Below are 23,916 nucleotides of genomic sequence, written 5' to 3'. Positions count from 1 at the left end.
TGCCAAATGCTAAAGAGATGAGCACATCTAAAAATCTGGACAGATACAAAATTTTGGTGTAAACTAATGCTGTGCTTCAATTAAGATTCCTAAACAAGTGTGATAACACATAACCTCAAACATTTTCACACATCATTTTCACAGCATCTGAGAGGGGTTATTGCATTTCAAAGGGTTGATTAAGACTGAAAACATTTCTTTTAAAAGTAAGGTTTTGGCATCACTTCTGACTACAGGCTTGCACAAAGGAACAGAATGCTTCAATAAACACTCAACACATCTGCAGCGAAGGAAATAAGTAACAGCTTCCACTGTTACTACAAACAGCACAAAATAATGCCCAGTAAACAATGCACAACACAGTGAACAATGCTTTTGAAAGTGAAGAGGAAGTTGGGTTATTTTTAGCTAACCTGAGTGTAGTGGATGGTGAAGATAGCATGGGATCTGCTGCTGGCATTGTGAATATGTGTAGCTGCTGTGATTCTAAAAAGAAGAACAAACCATTCAATTACAAAGGGTTACTTCCCTGTATTCAGGGAAATCAAAATCAACAAATACAGCAGATAAATGAAAAAATGTGAAACTTGGAGAATATGGCAGGCTGCATTCCTGGATCTGATCCCTGAGCATTTGGCAGAGAACACGGAAGGGTGGGAACTGAGGATCAATTAGAGGTGTTTTTTTCCACCAGGAGCACTCTGAGGAGATATCTCAAAGCAGCCTTACAGCACAAGTATAAGGTGTGGCATAAGCATGGAACACAGCAGAGAAATACAGCCAGCAACAGCATCAAACAGCTCATCCCCAACACAGAGAGCACAAGCCCAGCACATCTTCTCCATTTGTCCCCATTTTTATCCCTTGGTATTTCCAAAGGGTTCAAAAACCTTCATAAACCCCTTCTGGGGGTCCCTTACCCTGATACAGCTCCTTTACACTGCTAGGGGAGTCCAGTGAGACTAACCAGTGCACGCATGTGAGTGCTAAATGGATGCTGGGATTCCCTGTGTGGGGCTTGCTTGACTCTGCCATGGACAGGCTGATCAAACAGCTCTCGTGCTCTGACCCAGTGCACTCTGGCAAGCAGGAGCTGCAGCACTCTCCCATTGCCTCTGTAATGCAAACTTTTGGAAATTCTACTTTCTTATGGTTGTTTTAATTAGAAAAACCCAAAGAAAGCAGGATTTTGTCCAGGGCAAAAGCAAGGAGACAGGTTTTTCTCCTTTGATCTTGCCTTGAGTATCAGATATATGTGCAGCCTTTATCATCAGTTTCACCAAGCCTGCCCACAACAACAGTAGGTAATTTTAGTAGTGCAGAAAAGGACTGTGGCACCATGCTTTTGCTACAAGCCCAGCTGTCAGAGCACTGCAGAGACCAGTTGCAGCAGAGAGCAGAGAACTGCAGCTGTGTGTACGCTGCTGAGTGCCCAGGGCATGAGGGCAAAGCCAGGACTCTCCTCCCCGTTGTTCTCTGCTTCCTACACCTCCTCCAGTCATGTGAGTGGCCACTGCCAAAAGCTATAGGCAGCTGAGCACATCATGATTATAGGAAGCCAAGGCTGAGGTAGCAGGAGAACATGAACTAGTCTCCAGAAGCTGGAAGAGGAGGACAAACAATTAGGTAAAGGGCAGAAGACAGACAACAGCCCTACGGTGGGCAGCACAGCACCAAAGTTTATAAAGTAAAAGAGAAAAAGATAGTGCTCCAAGATTTGGAGGAGGAGGTGTCAGTACTCCTCACCTCCAATACATAAGGTAGTTACAGAGCAAGTCCACATCTCAATTATTCATGACCCACGCAACCCATGCATTCACCTGGAATTTTGTTGTACCGAAATAAAACTGCATCTATTAATTGCTACAAGCAGAAACAGCAAAACTTTATCCTGATGTATATTCTATGGGGGTTTTTGTGATGAATATTCTATGGGGGGTTTTTTGCAGCTTAGTTGTTATGTACTTGCCAGCATCACTGTTATTCTAAAACTTTGACTAGTCTTATGATGAGACTTCATATCAATTTTGGAACTGTGATTAGGATTTGGAGGATACTTTCAAATATAACTCTTTTCCATTACTGTTATGGCACCTGTAAAGAAAGGTATTCAAGGCTTCTTGTCAAAAAGTGTCTTAACTAATGAGAGCCAAAATCATTGGCTTAACTAGTGTTCCAAATCCCTGAGAGCAAACACACAATTTGGACTAGGAAATTATAGAAATAAAACCAAATAATTGTAAACCAAGTACTTTTATAAAATAAATAAGTATACATTAAATTTTTAGCAGTTTTAAATCACTGAATTATACAATGAAGTGAGTTGAAAGCTGTCCAGTCTGAAGTATCATGAGCAAGTGGAAAAACAGATGTCTGTTTACAGAAAAATGTTTTCTTGGCTTTCATTTTTATCACATACAGATGGTGGAATTTTGTGAGTAAGTCAGCATGGGATCAGCTTTGAAGAAATGACTTCATGAGTGCTTGTAGCTCTTGGTCTGACAATACGATGACATCTAACAACTCATGTGTGTGTCATGTGCAGGATCACCAACTCTGACATCCTGTCATCACAAGGCACTGGCAACCTGGCCATTAAAGTAACCATCAATTAAATCAGCACACAGTGAAAGAAGAGTTAAACATAGATGGAGCTTTTTGTTATGGAAAATACCTTTTAGCTATTCCTTCTTCTAGAAGTTTTACAACTTGCTTGTAGTCTGTAACTAAATGCTGAGTCAAACCTGCCAAAAAATAGAGAAGAGTTAAATATTTAGCTTTCTTAGGAAGTTTCATTCAGTTTACCCAACAATTTCCCCAACATCAGGAGAATAAGGACGTTCTGCTAAGATGACAGTCTATTATACATGTAGTCTCTCGACTAGAGTAAATTTCATTAAAAAGACACATTTTATTTAATTTTTTAAAAAATCAGGTAAAAAATTCTAGTTCATCCTTCTGATGCAGTGACATTAGTATAAAAACACCCCTCATGCCTTCAAAGATTAGAACTTTTCCATCTGCACAACAACAGTAGTTAAAAACCAGTATAACTCAAAGTCCATAATAAACTTTCAGCAATGTCACTGCTTCTACTTGGGTACAGATCCTACAAAAAAGATTGTGGCTGTTGCCTCTGGATGATGGCTCTGCTCAAGCAACTAAATGAACTAGGAACCAACGCCTGTGAATATTTACCACTTAGATAAATGGGCTTTAGCCTGCACTTGGGAATCTTCTTGCACTTTTCTCCTCAGAGGGCTTTTTGAAGGATCTCCCCAAATGATGATATGAATCACCTGGCCTTTTCTTGTCTTCTCCTTTCAGTTTGTTTTTGGTTGGTTTTTACTTGTTTGTTTTCTACATTTGATTCTATTTTTGAGGAGAGGAAAACCCCCTAAAGAAATGAGAGGAATCCCCCATTTGGAGCCTGCTGTGCTGGAGGGGGTCATGGCCAAGAGGGGCCCAGTGGAGGGCGGTGTGCTGCTGTGCTGAGGCACTGGAGCTCCTGGCAAAATGCAAATTCCAGCACACGCACGGAGTTATCCTCAACAGGCTTGTATTTCCCATAAATCCAGTTTAATACGCCTTGTCACCAAGGATAATTTATCTTTTGTACTGCAGTGACTCCTTAAAAAACACCTGAGCTGCGAAGCAAGTCTTTGTCCTACCACAGCTAGAAAAACACGCCTGTGCAGAATGTTTTATCTCACAGCTGGAATCCAGGGCAGCTTCCTCTCCCTCCACAGATTAAGGTTTTGATTGTTTTACTACTGATCACAAAAGTGTGGGTGAAGGGGAAGTACTGAAAAAAACCCTGATTTATTTGGATCAAATAATTTGTCTACTGCTAGAATGTAAGTTAAGATTAGTATGAAACTCAAGAAGACTGAAACAGGCACTTCTGATATTGTTAGAGTCTATGCTTTCATGATAACAGCTTACTTAACTCTAAATGAAAGCAAAACCTAAAACATAGGAGGGATTTTACTTTAGACCTTTAATAACTGAGACATATAAAGAAAAAAAAAAGATTTTTGGATCACTCGCACTTTTAAAAAAACGTAACTGCAATATGCGTGTGTGAACATTTGCACACACAGAAAGTATAGGATGATTTTCAAATAAAAGTATTTCTTCTGCTCTCTAGTGTCTCTTTACAACATATTAATTCCAGAAATCATCACATTTTCCATTTGAGAAAGAGGCCCATTATTTTCCAGCCACACTGGGATCTTCAAAGCTCAGAATATGGAAACTATCATACAATTGTTTTCCAAAACCCCTTTTCAGGGTCTTATTTAACTGAATAAAAACACCATTATAAAAAGGAAGCATGGAAGAAATTCTTACCTGCCTACATTTCCCTAAGCACTGGAATTGTGAATCTAGCAGAGAGTTTAAAACAGTTAGCTTTTTGATAAGATTAATGAAATATTTTAAATGTTGCTTGAAAAAAAAATGATGAAGTGTTCTGTTGGCTGGCAGAAAAAGAAAGGTCATTTTCAAGTCACATAGAAAGATCAAGCCCATTTGCTTCTCTAGAAGTCTGCCTTGGACTAAGAAAGGATCTCCCCTAGAAATCTGTCTCAGAGTAATAAAATAGATTGCATCATTTCCTGATTTAAGAGAGGCCAATTCCTTAACAGTGCAACCATCTGTGAGGGAGAAGTTTGAAACTATTCCAATCCAAAGCACTGAAACACTTGCAGCATTTTAAAGGCTACAATCTCTCAGCGTTTACATGAAAAAACAATGGATTGGAAAACATTTAAAATTCTTAGTGTTCAGAGCTGGGACTTTCTGACTGGACTTGCATATGGAAAATGCATTGCCCAGAGCATCTAAGAGTCCTCCTTAAAGGGGTTAAGTTTTCTGATTTTCCCCTCTCTCTAGTCTTCATCCACAGCTAACTGTACTCTAGATGTCATTGACACCAACTAAAATTAATGTACACTGAGAAGCTTCTCATAAGAGTCAGCAAACCTTAAAGATGCTGACTGCTTGAAAGAAGTATGATGCAAATACAGATGCTAGTCCTTAACTTGCTTGATCTATAAAACAATGGAAAATTTCTGAGCTTTGCTGATGTGCACCAATTTAATTTCTCCCATACAGTAAATTGCCTGGAAATGAAACACAAAGCAGGCTCCCCTAGTAAACTTGCTGATAATTTTGATCTTAGCTGTCTAGCTGTTGGAAATATTATTCAGGCACTCTGATCCAGCGTGGAGAGACTACACATAAAACTGCCAAAGACTACTTCAGCACATAGAAAACTCTCGTTACAGAGCTCAGCAATTTTTGATTGCAGCAATACATTAGTGCAGTTGAGAAGGGCATTTTGTAGCAGTGTTGTGAACCTCTTCACGAGAGGCTTTCTTGAATTTGATATTATTAAAATCAAGCTGCCTATACTTCAAACTTGCATTCAAGTCACTGCTGCTTATTTTTGATGTGATCTGATGAATGCAGCTCCATCACACTTTATTAGTCCCTCTCCTCAACAGATACTAGGGCTGTCTCAAGTAAAGCTGTCACAATTCTCAATTGCATAAACTGCATAGGTAAATTTATTAATATATATCTGTATACACATGTCTGAAAAAAAACCTCTCATCTCTTGCCCTAAGCCACTGACTAATCAGTCTGAAATTACTTCAGTTCACATGGTCTCACAACAGCACCTAATTGCACCCCATGGTGTCTTCAGCAAGGAAAATATTTTGTTTCTCATGCATGTGATCAGTTATTTAAAAAAAAACATTAATCCCACCATTGAAAATAATGTTTTTCTTACAGACATTAACAAAATTCTTCTTTGAAGCTGTCATAATATACAGAAGGAATGAATAATCCAAAATATATTCAATATATTCAAACTGAATTTACAAATGTTGCTAAAAGGGGCAAACATTATTTAGGGTAATCTTTGCCATTATCTTTTCCTCTTAGTTTACAAAATCTAATCAACAGGGAACTTCACTGGCATATTTCAGAACTCCAGCAAAAAAAAATTTCAGGTCAAAAATTTCAGTAGCATCCAAGTATAAAATCCTTATTCAAAATGGCTAAAAAAAAAAAAAAAAAAAAAAAAAAGCACAATAGAAACAAACAAATAAACAACCCTCACCCCAGCAACGAACCCTGCAACAACAACAAAAGTCACAATAGAACGGAAAAAGAAATGGCAGAATTGGCCTGGAAGGTTCCAGATGAAGACAAAACAGTGACAGAAGGCAAGCCAGCCCTTTGGCAGAAGCTATAACTATTTTCTTTTAGAACAGGGAAACTCCGTTATATGCAGCCAAGGAATCACTGGAGATATAAGGCCTGAGAAAAGAAATTGCCAAGGAAGGAAGCAGTTTGAAAACCCTTTCTTGTGTGATGAATGTGCAGCTGCTAAAAGAAAATAGTTAGGATCTGAACTCCATCAACAATGAAGTTCTCCAATAATAAGCAGGTAGAAAGAGAATCTTGGAATGCCCTCAATAAATGCCACTATCTATGAATCTACTTTTCATGGAATTATGTATGCCATACTAACGAGACCATCAGTTCATCTATTATTTTCCAAGTCTCCTTAAAACAAGACACTGATGTTCTGGGAAAGCCCAGCTGAAACCGCCAGAATGTCTGATAGGCCCCTGTGTACAGGACCATGAAAGTTCAACACTTGGCAAGTGATGATTTCAAACGTTGAGAGGAGGAATTGGGACAGCCACAGGTTGTTAGCTGTACTATGACCACTACAGCAGGTGTCCAAGGAATCAGAGCTGGGCTCCATCCAACCACACAGTCAAGTCACTCTATCTATTGTCACATCTTCCTTTAATCTCTGGAGGAAGGATAACCGTGTGATGTGTATGCCATAATAAAGAAAAACATGGAGAAAAGTCAACTAAGGAGAGCAAGAGAAACTCACTAAACAGAGACAAGGACTCCATTTAGAAGCCAGGACAAGTCAGGATTTGCTCTGATGTGACAGGATCCATAAAATTCTATGTGATAGGCATTTTGTGCACTAAGTGCATACCCCCTAGGTATTACTACTCACTTGGTGGCCAGCCAAGCAGTTGCAGAGTCAGTGATACCAGTCTGTCCAGTGGATATAAGGCAAGAAGAAAAGGAAATGTATGCATTTACTCTCTAAACAAATCCCCAGTTTGGAAAACCTTCTTTCTTCTGATCTCCAGCATAAATCAACTTTGTATGATTTGACAGTAGTGTACTGATTTTGAGATGTGATTTTTGTCAGCTGTTGATCAGATACATGGCAATGTGGCTGGCAAACTACACCAGGAGCCAATCAATTTATGAAACACCAAAGGCCAAACTGCACTTTAAAGCTGTATGAGACCTTGAGGTGAAAGCACCAATCAAAACTGAAGATAAACTGGAAATAGAAAAACAATGAGGGAGAAGGTAAGAACTAAAGTAAGAAAGACAACTAAAAAAGCTGACAACTGAAAGTGAACCTTATTAGGTTTTCACTTGGGTGAGATTTTCATTCCTGCTCACGGCTTGCCCTGCAACATCAAACAGTTGAATGGATCTACTTTTGGGGTTTTTTAATGTATATTCTGCTGCTGAGGTATAAAACTGGTATGAAGGGACCTTAACCCATTTAGAGCTAATGTTGGTAGATTTCTTGATTAAGTTAATATTTCTTTAAAATAAAAGAAAGAAAAACAATATGACCTATGGTTGGAAAGTCGGACAGTGTAGGGTATCCAGCCAGTAGGATAAGAGAGGGAAAGCTTTCAGTGCACTACAGGTGAACATAAAAGAAAAATATCTGAGAAAGTAACCCTTGAGGAGCAGAGGCAATGATGATCACTGCAGGAACACATGTAAAGATGCAAACACACCTGACCTGCATTCACCTGCAGTTCTGATGCTATCTGAAGCCCACTCTCACCTTGTACATAAGGTCCTGTTTCAGGGTGCTCCCGAACTCGAAGCGTGTAAGGTTTCTTTCGATCTGACTCCTTTAGCAAGTCTCGGACACGCTCATTATAGATTTCAAGAAAACTGAAAAGAAGAAAAAAGGAAAGTTAAATTCGCTCAGCTAAAAACAAAACAAAAGGAGTAACTGTATATTTAGACAACATAACTGATTCTTACATCGATTTTTTGCACTAGTTGGCTCAAATTCCCAGATTTCCAAACACAATGCTATATTAGGTCCAAGGGAATGGTGAATAAGACCAGAATGCAGGATTATGGCTCAATTTAGGAGTTAAAGCAAGCAAGTAAATTTTCACTGCATTCCTATTTCAGCTGTTTATACAAAAGTGAACAAACAGAATACAAAGAACTATACTTAGATGGAAAAGTCCTAAATCTAATACTTTCTCATCATTCCTCTGTGTTTTGTCCCTTGTTCAAAAACTTCTATCTTCTAAGAAAACAGAAACAAAATAAACTGGTCTTTACTTTGTTCAATCACAGAAATATGTTGTTAGAAGCTTTCATATTCTTGTCCAAAACAGTGACACACTTACCTGACCTTTACCCTGCACGATGCCATCTGGTCTGAGTAATCATTCTTCCTTGAAAAGAGGCCCTTCACAAATGAGAAGTTCATGTGAATTTAAAATATATTAAGAAAATCTAACTGCTTAAACAAATGCAAGTGAAGAAAAAAAAATACCTCACATATACGAGGTGTCAGCCCAATGGATGCCTTCAAACAATAAACAGAAAAAAATTAAATAATACATTTTCTAACACTCATGCAAAACCTATTTTTAAACAAAAGCCAAGTTAGAAGAAAAGGACAGAATCATAGTGCAGTGATGACTGCCTGATGGATTACAATACAAAGAGCCATGGAGTGTAGTTCAGAACAGCATGGCTATTTATACCAAAAGTAATTTTAGACCAATGTACACAGCATTGATGAGAAGTTTAGAGGCTTGGGTTAAATCCAAAAGATGATTGATGTAATGATACTGGACATGTCTGTGTCAGAGGTGTTGCAGACTAGATGAAGCCAGGCCAGCACTGAAACAGGTTGACTGTTCATGAATATTTTTGGGTTTTCCTTATTCAACTTTTATTTGTTCATGCTATGGCATCACAGAGGAGCCTCGGAACAGCTTTATATTCTAGATTTATAAATTTTGTCTCTCAGAGAGAAGAGGATATGAGGCTGCTAACAATACCCAGTCTAAGTGATTAAAATTTTGCCCAGTCTGCACAGCACTGAAGTAACAGGGTGCTTTTGTGTGATGAACTCTCCTTATGATATGGTTGTTCACACTTTAGTGACTGCAGTGCCAACACAGCCTGGGAAAGACACCAGGGCTTAGGTGGATTCTGATTGCTGAATAGCATGAAAGGCTTCTTTCAGAAGGCACACTTGAAACTGTGTTAAAAGAAGAAAATCCAGGTTCATCAAGTGGACAAAACTTCTGTTTATACCAAACACTGGAACACTGCTTCACAGTGAATACATGTTATTAAAGATCAGCCCAAAGCAGTATTGCATTGGAGAAAGAAATGATTTTTTAAACAAGAAATTTCTTAGAAACACAACATCCAGAAATTTCCTTAAATTAATGATAATTTCAAGTGATGGCCATTCTGAATTGCTAAGATATTTTCAAAATAGGGTAACATAAGTATCCTACTTTGCCACCTATTAACCCAAGTTTTAACAATTCTTCAGGTTTTTATGGCATAAAACTTGATTTCACATAAAATTAATATAGAATCTGGTAATAATGTAACTAAATCCTATTGTTGATGTCTATTGAGAAAATAAAAACTTAAACATCCAAAATTTTGTCAAAAGAACGAACTGTGTTAGAACAGGCCTCTTATCTTTAGGGTTTAAACACATTTTCCCCCTTATTTCACCTTAAAAATTGAACTCCATGGATGTAGAAAATACTGGTTCACTTATGGAAACATTTTTTTTTTCTTTTCAGCAGTGTTTTTCAGCAACAGCTAAGAATATTCATGGATAAATGTCATATTTCCTTCTGTTGCAGCGAAACAGGAAACCAACTGACTCCATCAATCTCATTAGCAAGATTAAAATGCACTTTAGGAGATGCCTGGTAGACAATCTTAAAATGTAACAGCTTCTGTTCCATTCAAATGCATGTCAAAACTGGAGCTGAAGTATTACTTTCCACAGGCCAATATTCCAAGCAATAATCAAGCCTGTTACAAGACTATTACTGTGAATTGTACCCAGTTTTATTTGTGAAAGTAACTTAATCTCAGCATAGGTCAGACTGCCAAAATATCACATAGGAATGGATACTTTGTATTATCTTGGACTACAAGATTTCTAAAATCCAGAACTATTACAGGGTATTGGTTTTTTTTGTTTGTTTGGTTGGTTTTTTTTTTTTTTTTTTTTTTTTTTGTTTTGTTTTTTTTTTTTTTGTGCCCAACTCTGTGACAGGATTCATATGTAGTAAGAAGATTATCTAATAATATTCAAACTACACCTTACTTTCTAATATTTTTACCTGATACTCTATTTTTTACCTAAATGTAAAGGCTCACATTTTATACATTTAAAAACCAAACAAAACATGTATAAGCATTCTGTTCAGCAAGCACCACAACCATCATCTAAAAACAAAGCAATGTTTCTGCTAGACATCCTGCTGTCAAGCCTAGGTTTAAAATGAATGGTGTAACTCACAGGTGTTCCCATCATTGTGTAAGTTTTTCCTGAACCTGTCTGTCCATATGCAAAGAGGCAGATGTTGTATCCTCTAAATGCACCAGACAACACAGAAGTGCCAAGGTCCTGGAACACCTGGAAAGACCAAGAGAAATAAAACAGTCCATGAACAATAGGTCTCCCTGCAAACACTCTTCATCACCTACAGATCTTGCTCCTTTAATAACTCCATGGGAACAAGGATCTTCACACATTTGTCTTTCTATTTGATCAGACTCAAGGTTGAGTGCTCAGCACTCACTTGTTAGATCTTTGTTAAGGTTCTGGCATAGCAAGCATAGTGCTGACAAGGAGCAGTAGTGTTTAACTGCTTCCCTGCCTGCTCTCTCTTATTTTGTATTCAGACTATGTGAATTCTTGAGGATTTTTCCTACCCCGAGTGTTTACAGTTCTCATCATAAATGTGACAAAGTCATGATCAAGGCTCTTTGATGCAATTACATAAATTCAGCATAAAAATTACAGATCAGAAGCAAAGTCTAATCTGCACACAGATTTCACCCAGGCAATATTTCTATCTGACCCATCTGGTCAGTAGTGACACCACCAGAGGCTTCGGGCTTCATATTCTCTTCACACCAAACACACAGCGACGTGTCTTTTTCTGCTCATTGTATTACAGAGCCAGGACCTCTTACCACCAAATCCTTGCCAGCCTCTCAGCACTTTCAAAGTTTGCACTGGTTGTACTGTGGCTGCTAAAGTTGGGCCAAATCACCCATACAGCAAGATATGACCAGTTATTCCTTCTATTTTTCCTGCTCTTTTTTTTTTTTGGTCCACAGGTACCTTGTGATCACGTTCTCAGGATGTCAAAGCCTTGCCCTAGACCAGCTGAAAGGACACCTAGTAAGGTTTGCCAGGAAGTGCATTGTGGATTAAAAGGTTCCAGCAGGCAGGCTGCCAACCCCCCTGCACACTTTGGCCTTGCAAAAGAGATGTTACAAGCATTAATGGTTTTGCTGTTCACATAGAAAGCTGGTTAGGATATGGAGAGAGATACATAGGATTCCAGTGTTTCAGTGCTGTGAAATCTCATCCACTGCCAGGTCATTTGCTTCTCCAGCGAACAGATAAATTTACTAAAACTGATACAAAAATCAACAGAAAAAGAAATCATAGATCACCACTTTACCTAAATTGCACAGAAAGCAGATTGAAAATCCTCTATTGGGACTTTAGTTTTCAGATCATATTTCAACTCAAACTAGGACAAGATGCTAATTTCCAGCTGGAGAATTAATGACATTCCTATTTGGCAAAATTTGACTACCCTGTTTGTATTTGTAAGGGTATGTGGCATGTCAGAGCATCTGCTTCACCAGGATTATCAGCTCAAGAAACTTTCCCATTCAGAGCATGAATAGAACACAGGGATACAAATGTAATAGACAAGAGACAAAAAAAGATAGAGACAAACTCTGCAGTCACTACTGAAGCCAATAAGAAACCGAAGCACAGCTTTGGAGAGGGCCAACCTGTACTTCACAGCCAAGAATCTGGAGGGGAAAAAAGAAACTGGAGAATTTGGGATGTTTGAGTGGGGTGTGTAAAACTCATCAAAATATCTTTAGGGTGAGGAGTATTAAGGCAAGGAATATTAATTAGGAGCAGAGTCCAAGTTGATGGTCAAGGGATTCAGGGCAGGGGTGCTTCTGAGCATATATATGCACATTTGCTTGTGAGCAGCAAATTGGGCTGTCAGGCAAGTAGAAGCCCTGCAGAGAGGTTAAAAGGGCTCAGGATCCAGGGAAAGTTATTCTCATGTGAATTCTCCAGTAAACACTGACCTTTCCCTCAGCAGAAGAACCACTAGGATCTCCTCCCTACCTGGTTAGCATGTAAAACTTGCAGGACGTCTCTAAGACAGGACACTTAAGTTTAAAGCAGAAAGCTCCTCCTGTGTGAGCATGTCAGTGAAATCAGTAGCTAGGAATGTGAATATAAGGGGCAGGACGAAAGAATCTGAACTAAATTCAAGATGGCAAGAACTAGTTCTGAAGACTGATGGAGAGGGAGTCAAGCAGTACAAAGGACTAAGAAATTACAGGATGACTCATCTTGAAGCAAGGCAATACTGTGCCCATTTCAGAATATCAACACTGAATAAATTTGGGAATTTTGATGGCTCATTGTGCTGAAAGTGGCCGGAGGACTCCATATCAATTTAGAAACGCATACTTCTCGTGGTAGCACCTCTTACAACAGAGATAAATGCAGCCTAGAGAAGTATCTTGATTCTGTGATAATTTCCCCATTAAGTGCTGTATTCCTTCCTGAAAGTTCACAATGGATCTTTGAGAGTTAGTAACTGAGCTAAGTAAAATAAAATAAAATCTTCACAGGTGGCAAGCTTTCAAGATAGCAACACTAATCAATGCCATCTGGACAATGAAGCTGGTATTTTAGAACAACAACATTTTACTTCTTTTACTTTCTGTTGTTGAAACCTTTGTACAACATTGTGCAATTCATTTAGCATTTTCATGACTCAATTTTCCTATAGATAAAGCAGGAATAATGTCATCCATTAGTAGAAGATTGTGATGTTGCCACTGGTGTTTATAAATCTCCTTGAGATTTTATAACATCCACAGCAATTTAAGCCAACTGTGCAAGTTATTGGGCATGCCCTCTCCCCAAGAGTCCCTTGGACTCTCTAAAAGAAGAGCCTCTGACTCCAGTCTCAGTTAAAGCTGTTGCATTTACTCCGTATTAAATACACATGGTTACTCAGACACTTCAATTCAAATATGGTTCAAATCAGACCTTTTTTAATTAGGCCTTGAGAGAACTAAAACTGGATACCCTGGAAACAGAGACATAACCCTAGGATGGTGACGCATCAGAATCTCAAAAAATTATATACTGAACTTCTATTAAAAGCTGATTTGTACTGTTCTGTTTTTGTTATTTCTGGTGAATTTCTGTCCTTTTGTGAGGATAAATTACAATTAATTTAGTTGAATATAGCCTCAGTTTAATCAGAAAAGCCTCTTTGTTTTGGTGTACTACAGAAAAAATGGAGAAGCGAAGCATAGCAATCAATTTATTACTTGTTTAAAAAGGAAGGAGAGTAATTGAAATCAAAGCTTTTTCTAATATCAGAGGCATTAGTCCAAATACCCATCAGCAATAACAGTTGCACACTATACAAAAAGTCCTCTAATTAATCATTCTGGGCTTATGTACTAACATATTTCATGATACAATATATTGAATCACAGATTTTTCTGATCACAAGCTGGGGGTGGCAAGGAGAAGAAGATCCTTCTGGGATTCTTCCAAGTCTACATTTGAAATGAAATTTCAGGAAGATGAGGTTTTTCAAGGAACACGAGTTGGATATGGTTTCCTGCAGAGAACACACCATTTGGCTGAGACAGCTCAGTGTTCCCTGCGTGGCTGCTCTGCATGACTGGCACTGCTCACTTTGTTCCATGCAAGAATAAGCCTTTCAACAAAGCCCTAACTGGCTTTGCCATGTCTTTTCCCTGCACTTGCCCAGCTGTATGTGGTCCATACCCCATGGTGATCTGGGAAATATTCTACAATTTATCACTTGCCAGCAGTCCTAACAGTGGAAAAAACTCATGTCTTTCTGAAAAAGTTATGAGAAGGCATTAAAACAACTGTCAAATTATCACCACTGAGTCAATCCTATTTAAAGCTGAAGACTGGAAAGACTATTTGTTTCTTTTGAAACAGAAATGTATTAGAGGTTAAATGAACGTGCCACTCTGCAACCTCTGAAATTCTTTTGGAAATCAAAATTTATGCAGTATAAACTGAAGTCAGCATGGAACACAAAAATTTGCAATTAGTATCACATCACCCCTGACAAGCAAATCAAGATTTATTGCTCAATTCAAAACAAAATAGAATTTGCTAGAACAAACTGAGATATGGTATTGGGTTGATTCAAGAACATTTGAGAATTTTAACCTTTCCACACAGTACATTTTTAAAATTATATATGAAGAAGATCTATTGGAAATGCACCTTATCTTACAAAAAGATAAAAAAATTGGAGGGGTCTAGGAGATTTCAAAGGATACCACCTGTCCTAAGAAACAGTGATGACTAAGTGACAGAAGACATTTCTTCTCAGTGTTGCATGAACCTTCGTAAAGTGAGTTTCACAACACTAAAGTAGTAAAATGCTTCCTTTTTAGAAATTGGAAACATGTTTTGAAATTAGATTTGTGAGTAATAAGCTTAACCATCTTTTTCACTAGCAGATTTTTAAGAGGTAGTCTGTTCTGATTCTTTCCCATTTGGACAGCAGAATCAGAAATCTTCTCTCAGCTCTCCTTTGCTAGCTTAAAATTCAACATTTATAGTAGTTTTTTTAACATCTTTCTTTTAGAATGAATTTTCAAGACACTGAATAATACCTTATTTATTAGTCTGAGATTACACTACATTTTATCACATTAGACCTGCATGTCTGTGTATAAGTATGCATCAGCAGACAGATGACTATATTTTTTTTTCTGGAATATATTCTGTTCTACTGCTAAGAGGTAAAATGGCATGGAACATATCCAATTACTCATCAAAAGTGAATGAATTTTCAGATTTCTTTTATTAACAGTAAGGACTTAGGACTTTAGTTTACACTGAAATTTTTGCTCAGATATTTAAAGTGCGAAGTTTTTGTTTTCAAATTCTTCTTTTTTAAAAGGCTATTTATTTTTGAAAAAAAAAGTTTTAGCATATTCTATTGCTCCAAACTGCCTGTGCATATTATAAAGACCTTTTTAAAATATTCCTTGATTCTGTAGTTATCATCAAACCAATGGCCTGTGGATAATCCCTTGAATCCGTAACCTCCCTGTGACACACACTAAGACAGTCACAAGTGTGTTGAATGTCAGTTTTTCATATGTTCCCCCACAAGGTTGGGGATAATGAAATTGTTCTCTGATGCATGAGATTCAAACTAATGTTACTGACTTTGTAACACAAGGCTCAGTTAGTATCAGTACCTTTGACTTTTCTTTGAATTCCTGTGCATTGAATAGATACACACCTAGCACAGCTGATGGCAACAAATACGTATTTTACATTGTAAGTGGAAGGAGCTCTCTCTAGTCTCTGATAGTGTCCCTATCAAAATTAAATGCTCTAATTTAGAAGATAATGGGGTCATTCTATAAGAGATGAAGCTTTGGCAATATAAATTTCCTGAGCACAAAACTCGCATTTCTTAATCCAATCAGAACCTGGATTGCAAGAGAAAAGAAAGAGCAATTGTTTTAAATTACAGTAAATTGACTGTTATGCTTTGGGGTTTATTAATTTGGGAAATTGAACATTGTTCCAAGTCACTCAAGCCAAGGCTCAGAGTCACATGAAAAAAAAAAATCCAGTAAACTTGTACAGCATGTAATGTCAAGTCTGCAAATCTCAGGAATCAATACTGATAAAAATAAGCATTTTCTGTCACTTGGGGCTTTTTTCCCCAAAGTCATTTCTGGAAAATAAAACTTGCATTTTGCTTTGAGAACAATGAACAAGCAAGGACCATTTTTGACTGGAGCAGAGGAAAAGGGAGGGGAAAGCAGAAGGAGGAAGCTACAACTTTTAGGAGCAACAAGTTTATAAAATAGTTTATCAAGTCTTATTTGGACAGCACCTATTTTCTTATTTGCCAATGTCTGAAATGTACAATGTATAATAGTAACATTAGGACACTAAATCAAACTTGGAAACCTCAGAAATGTCAAGAGAGTTTATTTGGTAAAGGCAAAGAAAAGGAATAATAAAATGATTTTTGAATAAATAAAATTACTACTTATTATAGGCATAGTCCACAAGCATCAACATTGACAACTTAACTAAAAGCAATCCAGTTTTACTGAAAAACATTAGCCTAAACTTAGAATAGTAAGACAAATTCTCACAGCTAATAACCAGGACCAAAATCAAAAGATAATTATCTTCTTGCACAGCACAATTTAAAAATAGCCTTTAAAAGATCCCAGTTTAATGAAAGTGGAAACGATTCAATGAAGCAAGACACACACAGCCAAAAGCTACTTTTGACCACAAAACCAACAAGTGACTTTTTAAATGTTGAAAAAACTCAACAGTTTGATTTCCATTAAAGATTTGCCATGCAAACAAGATAAGGGAAAACTTCCTTATCGGTAGATAAAAGGCTTCAGAGTATCAAGAGCTGCAGCAGACACAGCTGAAAAAATGAATTAAGTATTAAAGAGGTGCTATTATTTACTGTACAAACAAAATTACACTCGGCCAATAGGTCAGGGCAGTTTGAGTAATTGTATGAAGTTCAAGAAGCTCAGTCCTGCAGTAGGTCTTTGCCACACTCTCCATTAGGAGCTACAGATTTGTTGCATCTCATATTTGGTGTATTTCCTTCCAGAGTCTTGCTGTTACTGCTTGGGTTGCAACTAAATTGTGTTTAATTAAACTGCTGCTACATCTCAAATGTAGCATCCAAGACTCAGATTTAAGGGGGAAAAAAAATCATTAAATAGAATTATAGAGAACTAAGCAATTCCTGCCAAAATAATGAAAGCCTTCATCCCACAGTCTTTACAAATCCCTCAAGTTTAATTTAAACAAAAAGGCAGAAAGAGAATGCAAGGAAGGAATATGTAAAAACAGATCTAGGAGGTTGTTCCAATAATACAAGGCTTTTTCTGCATGTGTTTTGTCTTAACAAATATTAAACAAATATCAGCCGAAGGGCTTTCTGTCCATGGCCAGGGAAAGCACAAGCAAAGGGAAGCACATTATGCTGATCAGCTGCACAGAAGCCTCTCCTGTGACATTTGGATTACTTCAGCAACATTACTTCTTGGTGTGAATGGGATAAAGCGGAAGGGGGGAAGGCATCGGTTGGTTAGTTTGGGAACGCTTTTTCTCTCTTAACAAGAGGCCACAGCTTCACAACCAGGATTATTTCTTTTCCTTCTCTCTATCCTGCCTTTTCAGTTTCTTTTTCCCAGTCCAACCGGAAGCAGGGCTGTGAAAGGGACGGCTTCTCTCCAGCTCAAGAAGCTTGGCCCCTGGCAGAGGCATTTGCACCAGAACTTAAGAGACAGTTCAGTTCTTGGCTCTGCCAACAGACTTCCTGTGTGTCCTTAAACCCCTTTGTGCTTTAATTCTCCCTGTGAGAGACAACAGTGGTTTCTTTGTGCATCTTATCAGGTGTCATTTCTTCCAGTGGAAAAACTGTCTGCTCTGTGTGGTAATGTACATACACAGACTAAACCTAACAGAATGAGAATTCAAGCTGGATTAAGGTATTTAGGACAAACCATAAAATAAGAATACTGGAGAAATTCACAGATAAATTTTGACAAATATACTGTTCTCATAGGGGGAACAGGAGGGAGAATATTGGATTCAATTAGGCTGAGTCACAGCTTTACATTCCTGCCATTTTATTGCTGAATTATACGGTCAAGAAAAGACACCTTATTCACTCATTAAAAAAAAATCTCACATTTTGAAATAGGAAAAAATCTGTGCTTAGCACATCAGTCTAATTTATAAATGTTCTGATAGAACCTGAAATTTTAAAAGTTCTAAACTGCTTCATCACCAGGGGCACAACTCCACTCTTCTTTTTTTCTTTTCTTTTTTTATGAAATTGCTGGTATTCTGCTGTAAACATCAACTTGTGTATTTTCCTCTACCTGTACAAAAGCACATACCTCTCATCTCTTTTCCTTTCCAACAGGGATTCCTATTGTGCTTTCACTGATTTATAGAAGAGCAATTTTAATGCAATAGCTATATAATCCAAACTCTACAGCATTTGATACTACATCAATATTGATCTAGCTCAGTCCAGCTATATTTGTCATAATAAAGCTTTCTACACTGATAAACACCTGACAATTTTTGGCTTTATTAATGAATACTTTAGGAGTCACACATAGCATTTTGTGGTTTTGAGGTCTTTAGATAAAAACTAGTAAGCATCCTTATGGAAAGGAAGATTGAAAGCAAATGTCTAGCTTATAACTTACAACAAGCTTACAACTTATAACAGTATCTACAAACCACTTAATGAGCAGATGAGAAATTAAGTGGTTCCATTTCTCTGTCCCAGGAACTTGGGACTACAGGTCTGAGTGCTGGTTTGGATGTCAGAGGCGCAGATTTTATTTCTCTGCTGTGAATCTCCAAGAGCAGAACAGTAACATTGTGACTTAGATTGGTACCAGCAATACCCCATGAAGGAAAATTTTTCCAGTGAATTCTGGGCCAGACCATTCAATAATGGAATCACAGGGGAAGCTAAAATCTTCAGCTTTTCAAAAGGTCTAGCAGAGGCTAATGTCACAGCTGGAAGAAGCAAAACAATACTCACTACAGTCACACTGTTTCACTCCACAGCCAGATGTTTTAGACGTCTCATTCCCCCAGCCCAGATATTACTCCATGCCAGAAAAACAATATAAGTTTGTTGCTTTAAATGTTGTGATAGCATCGTTATCTGTGCCTGAATGACTACTGAAAAGAAAAAAAGAATAAAAAAAAGGCAGAGCATTTGTACTGACATCCTCTTAAAATGAGAAAAATACTGTGAGGGTTAAGTGGGTCTTTTTATACTGAATGATATCTCTCTTGCAATGAAGAGAGCAAGGAATAAATAATGGATTATAACGAAGTTATAAATATCCTGCATTTTCTCCCACCGCCGCTAGCTCTTGGCTAAGATCCCAGGTCATTAGTGGATGTCTGCAATTCCATGTGAAAGGAAAGTAAAGAGAAACAACATAAAATCACTGGGGTTTTTATGTACACGACAGCAGAGATAAATACCAATTCTCATCTGTGTCTCCAAAAATAACTGCTCCATAATTTTGTGAGAAGACTGAGGATGGAGATGGAAAAAAGGTTGTTCCTTGACTTTGTTAGCAGAAGGTAGAAGGGAAAAGTAGTGATTTAAAATTTTCAGTAATTCAGCAAGGACAAACAACTGTTTGCAATGCTCAGGCACTAGCACAATGACACTATCAAGACAGATCTCTGCTTTTTTTCCTTTCAACTGGAAATGGATATTCTTGTTTCATATGTCATCTAGCTCAATTTGATATTTTTTGCTATTAGATCACCAGCTCTTAAAATTACAACACCAGAAAACAATTCTTAAGCCTATGAAATATATTTTCCCAGCAATCAGCTCGTTTTTTCACCCTCATACAAGAGACCAAAAGAAAGTAAAAATTAAACAAAAGAGATGATCAGACACTGAAAACAGTTATTTATATAAATAATTCTTTTAAAATGCCAGCAGAAATTCTGCAAGTCATATTCTGTTTGTAAAACTATCAGCAATGACTACATTGCAATGGTACTCAAACCCAATATCCTTCACATCATACTTCTAGAAGTAAATTTTCTCTGTTTGGCATTATTTAATCTGAGGGAACTTTGCAAGCTACTAGTGCTTGGTATTAACTGTACCTCAGATTTCAGTTTTTTACAACTGCAATGATGACACTTATTGGAACCAACCTGTAAGCTGATTCTACAGTACAATATAGACTTATATTCTGTTTATAATTTGGTATGTTAAACAAGTTGTAGCAGTATGTTTTGTTTATAAAACAATGTTTATCATCTATAAAAAACTGTATTTATGCTGTTACAGCACAAACCAGAAGCATTGGCACTTTACTGCAACAGTTTCTTATTTTAAAGATATTACACCTCCTTAACTGGGGAGATGAGAAGGTTTAAAGGACACTTATAATACACAGCAGTTGCTTCTGTTTCTGTTTCACAGGAAGAAAAAAACCCTCCTAGTTTCATGCAACAGACCTAGGACTATATCTGTTTTAATCACTGGGGAGATTTTTATTTCTGTTGCTTGCTTTCTTAAAATAAAGACATAAAAGCACATATCTTCTGGCAGGGACAGTTTTTAGAATATTTGCAGGGATTATGGCTGCACCATACATAGGGTAGAGAACTGGCAGGAGGGCCAGGCCCAGAGAGAGGCAATCAATGGATTTACATCCTGGCAGCCAGTCACCAGTGGTGACCCCAGGGCTCAGTGTTGGGGTCAGCCCTGTTTAACATCTTTATTGATGATTTGGATGAGGGGATCGAGTGCACCATCAGCCAGTGCACAGATGACCCTAAGCTGGGTGGGAGTGTTGATCTGCTGGGGGGACAGGAAGGCTCTGCAGAGGGATCTGGACTGGCTGGATCATGGACCAAGGCCAATGGTAAGAGGTTCAACAGAGTGAAGTGCCAGGTCCTATACAACCAATCCATGCCCTGTTACAGGCTTGGGAAGAGTGCCTGGAAAGCTGCCCAGCAGAACAAGACCTGGGAGTGCTGACTGACACTGGCTGAACACGAGCCAGCTGTGCCCAGGTGGCCAAGAAGGCCAGTGGCACCCTGGCCTGTATCAGCCATGGTGTGGCCAGCAGGACCAGGGCAGGGATTGTCCCCCTGTACTCGCACTGGTGAGGCCACACCTCGAATGCTGTGTTCTGTTCTGGGCCCATCAGTACAATATGGACATTGAGGTGCTGGAGTGGGTCCAGAGAAGGCAGTGGAGCTGCTGAAGGGTCTGGAGTATGTGTCTTACAACCAGTGGCTGAGGAAGCTGAAGTTGTTTAACCTGGAGAAAAGGAAGCTCAAGGGAAATCCTTTTGGTCTGAACAGCCACATGACAGGAGGTTGCGGGGAGGTGTGGGTGAGCCTCCTCCCCCAGGTAACAGTGACAGAATGAGAGCAAACAGCCTCAAGATGTGCCAGGGAAGGTTTGGATTGGATATAAGGAAAATTTTCTTCACTGAAAAGGTTGCCCAGGGAAGTTGTGGAGTCATCATCCCTGGAAGTATTCATAAGACTTGTGGATGTGGCAACTGGGGAAATGACCTAGTGATGAACATGGTGGTGCTACACTAACAGTTAGACTTAATGATTTTAGAGGTCTTTTCTAACCCTAAGAATTCTGTAGAATAACTTGGACCTTTAAAGGTCATCTACTCCAATAGTGACATTTCCACGGAGCAAAATTCTTTACACAGTGGGGCTCATTTTATGCCTGTCTCTTGAAACACCTACCTGACTGGTCTGAACTGAAAGTGCAGCTGATGTCCACAAAAGGATGTGAAGGAAACCACTTTTATGAATTCAGATATGACTTCAGTGTACATTGAGAAGGTCAAGAACCAGCAGTTAAATCCTCAAAAGCAAGTTTCTTGATTGTCATTCAGCTCTTCAAAAGTTCTTGCAATATTTAAGATTTATGTTTGGTTTCTTTTAGTGCAAAAAAAGAGAATGTTTTCTATGGTATGTCCCATAACTTTAAAAATAAATAAAAAATGGTTCAGAGCTGTACAAAATCCTCTGGAAAAAAAAGTCTTTTCTAAATTTATATGGCTTTTAGCAGTTTCCAGGAGAATCCAAATAAGGGGATTTAAGGTGACCAATGAGTTCACAGAGAGAGGTTTTGGCATCCTGTTCTCAACAATATATTAAGAATGAAGTTTGGCAGAACTAGTGGTTCAGTAAATTGTTATTTCTGCTCTTTTGCAAGCTCATTTGGGCTCTGTTCACTTCCAGTTTACAAGAACTACATATTAACAGCCCAAGCTGCCATGAACAGCCACAGCTCATCTAACTAGAAATGTTACATTAAAAAGGGGGCAGAGTATCAATTTCTTTTATTTCAACTCTCCTAGGGGCAAAAATTACTCAGGCTGGCCAGAAGTACTGCTGTACACTGTCCTTCTCTTCCCCACTCACTTCAGACCACACCAGCCTCAAAAGTGGGCAAGGCATACTATGAAGATGGTTCAATAGTTCATACTATACTCAGTTTAACTCTGATAAAGCAAAAAGCAAGACAGTTCACATCACCTGTAAAACTTTTAAAAAGTGTTTGTAAAATATAGAAGAACCCAACTATCCCAATACTCCCACAGAGCAAAAGACAACAGCATACATTTTCAAAAATTAAAACATCCAGATTTTGTAAAAACCGGTAAAAAAACCCAGGCATCAGAACCAGGGAACCTCCATGTCCCAATTAAGGTCACATACTTGTGGGTCATTACAAGCCTAGTAATAACAAAATCATTGGTATTACCAAGATGAACAAAGACCCTTTGGCAAGCTGTCAAAAAAAACCAATTCATAATATTATTGCAAGGCACTGCCTGTGAAGAAAATACTACTGGAGTTTCCCTCTCAGACATGATGGTTTCTGGGATTAAAAAAAAAAAAAAACAAAGCTAATAAAATACTCAGAGGAACATATTTGATTTTCTAAAAAAACCCAGAATTTTTTCCCCTAACTAATAAAATACATGAGAATTTGTGATACAGAAAATTGAGACAGAACAAAGAAATTTCATCAGCATTGAAAGCCCTTGAAGATGCATTAAATTTTAGTACTTTAGAAATTAAGATTTTATGCTATGCAGCACACTAAAATGGGCAAGAAATGAACAAGCAGTGAGCAGAGGCAGATAGCTAGATGCTCAGAAAACATATTTACAAAGGATTGAAATGGAGGACATCAATGCATTTGCTGGTTTTAATTAACTAGCCACCCTTCCACGTATTCTTTTCAGCTTATGGGTACAATAGTCTATAGTGAGGTACAAATTTTGTCACTTATGGTTGCAACTTTATTGCCAGTTCTATCCCAGTGTAAGTTTATTGTATTAAGCATATGCTAAATCAATAAATTTTAAATACATGTCTCAACTCTTTTTTAATACAAGTGTATCATTACAATAAACTGATTCAGAAAAAGACAGATGCACATAAAACCTCAGAATGTTCTCAAATATGCCAACCCATTAATCCATATTTCTACTAGCACTATTTTCTCTTTTAGGTAGAGAACAGTTGCATCATTGATTCAGCTGGAAAACCAGTTACTAGAGAATATTGTTTGTGTTTCAATAGACTACTGAATATAACCACCCTGTGATGAAGTTAGTAGGTGAGTTCCAAACAGCTGTGCTGTTTAAGAGGCCCGTTCATCTCCCTGGGAATTCAGTGCAGACTTCTCTCTTTTCAGTGCAATGACTTCAGCAGAAGCACTGGGTGTTTCTTACATTCACAAAGCACAGCTATGCAGAAAAGATGCCAAACTGCATGCAACAAACTTCAGCCCCCACAACTAACTCTCCACCCCTAACTCCCAACCCACAACTCTTCAGCCAGCTCCAGTCAGCAGCAAT

At 38.0% G+C, this 23,916-nt stretch overlaps 1 protein-coding gene across 1 annotated transcript in view; it reads right to left on the bottom strand.

Moving 5' to 3' along the window:
- Positions 1 to 23,916, bottom strand: part of STARD9 (StAR related lipid transfer domain containing 9) — a 101,877-nt gene that overhangs the window by 51,571 nt on the left and 26,390 nt on the right. Inside the window, exons 4-9 of the mRNA XM_063398616.1 lie at positions 10,670 to 10,786; positions 8,657 to 8,689; positions 8,508 to 8,569; positions 7,922 to 8,034; positions 2,675 to 2,744; positions 414 to 486 (exon numbers count right to left, since the gene is read on the bottom strand). Of these exons, the coding sequence (XP_063254686.1) occupies positions 414 to 486; positions 2,675 to 2,744; positions 7,922 to 8,034; positions 8,508 to 8,569; positions 8,657 to 8,689; positions 10,670 to 10,786 (468 nt within the window). The remainder of the gene's footprint in view (positions 1 to 413; positions 487 to 2,674; positions 2,745 to 7,921; positions 8,035 to 8,507; positions 8,570 to 8,656; positions 8,690 to 10,669; positions 10,787 to 23,916) is intronic.

Source organism: Prinia subflava, chromosome 5 (genome assembly GCF_021018805.1).
Source record: "Prinia subflava isolate CZ2003 ecotype Zambia chromosome 5, Cam_Psub_1.2, whole genome shotgun sequence".
In the NCBI taxonomy this organism is placed as follows: Eukaryota; Metazoa; Chordata; class Aves; order Passeriformes; family Cisticolidae; genus Prinia; species Prinia subflava.
This window is presented reverse-complemented; position numbering and strand designations above follow the sequence as displayed.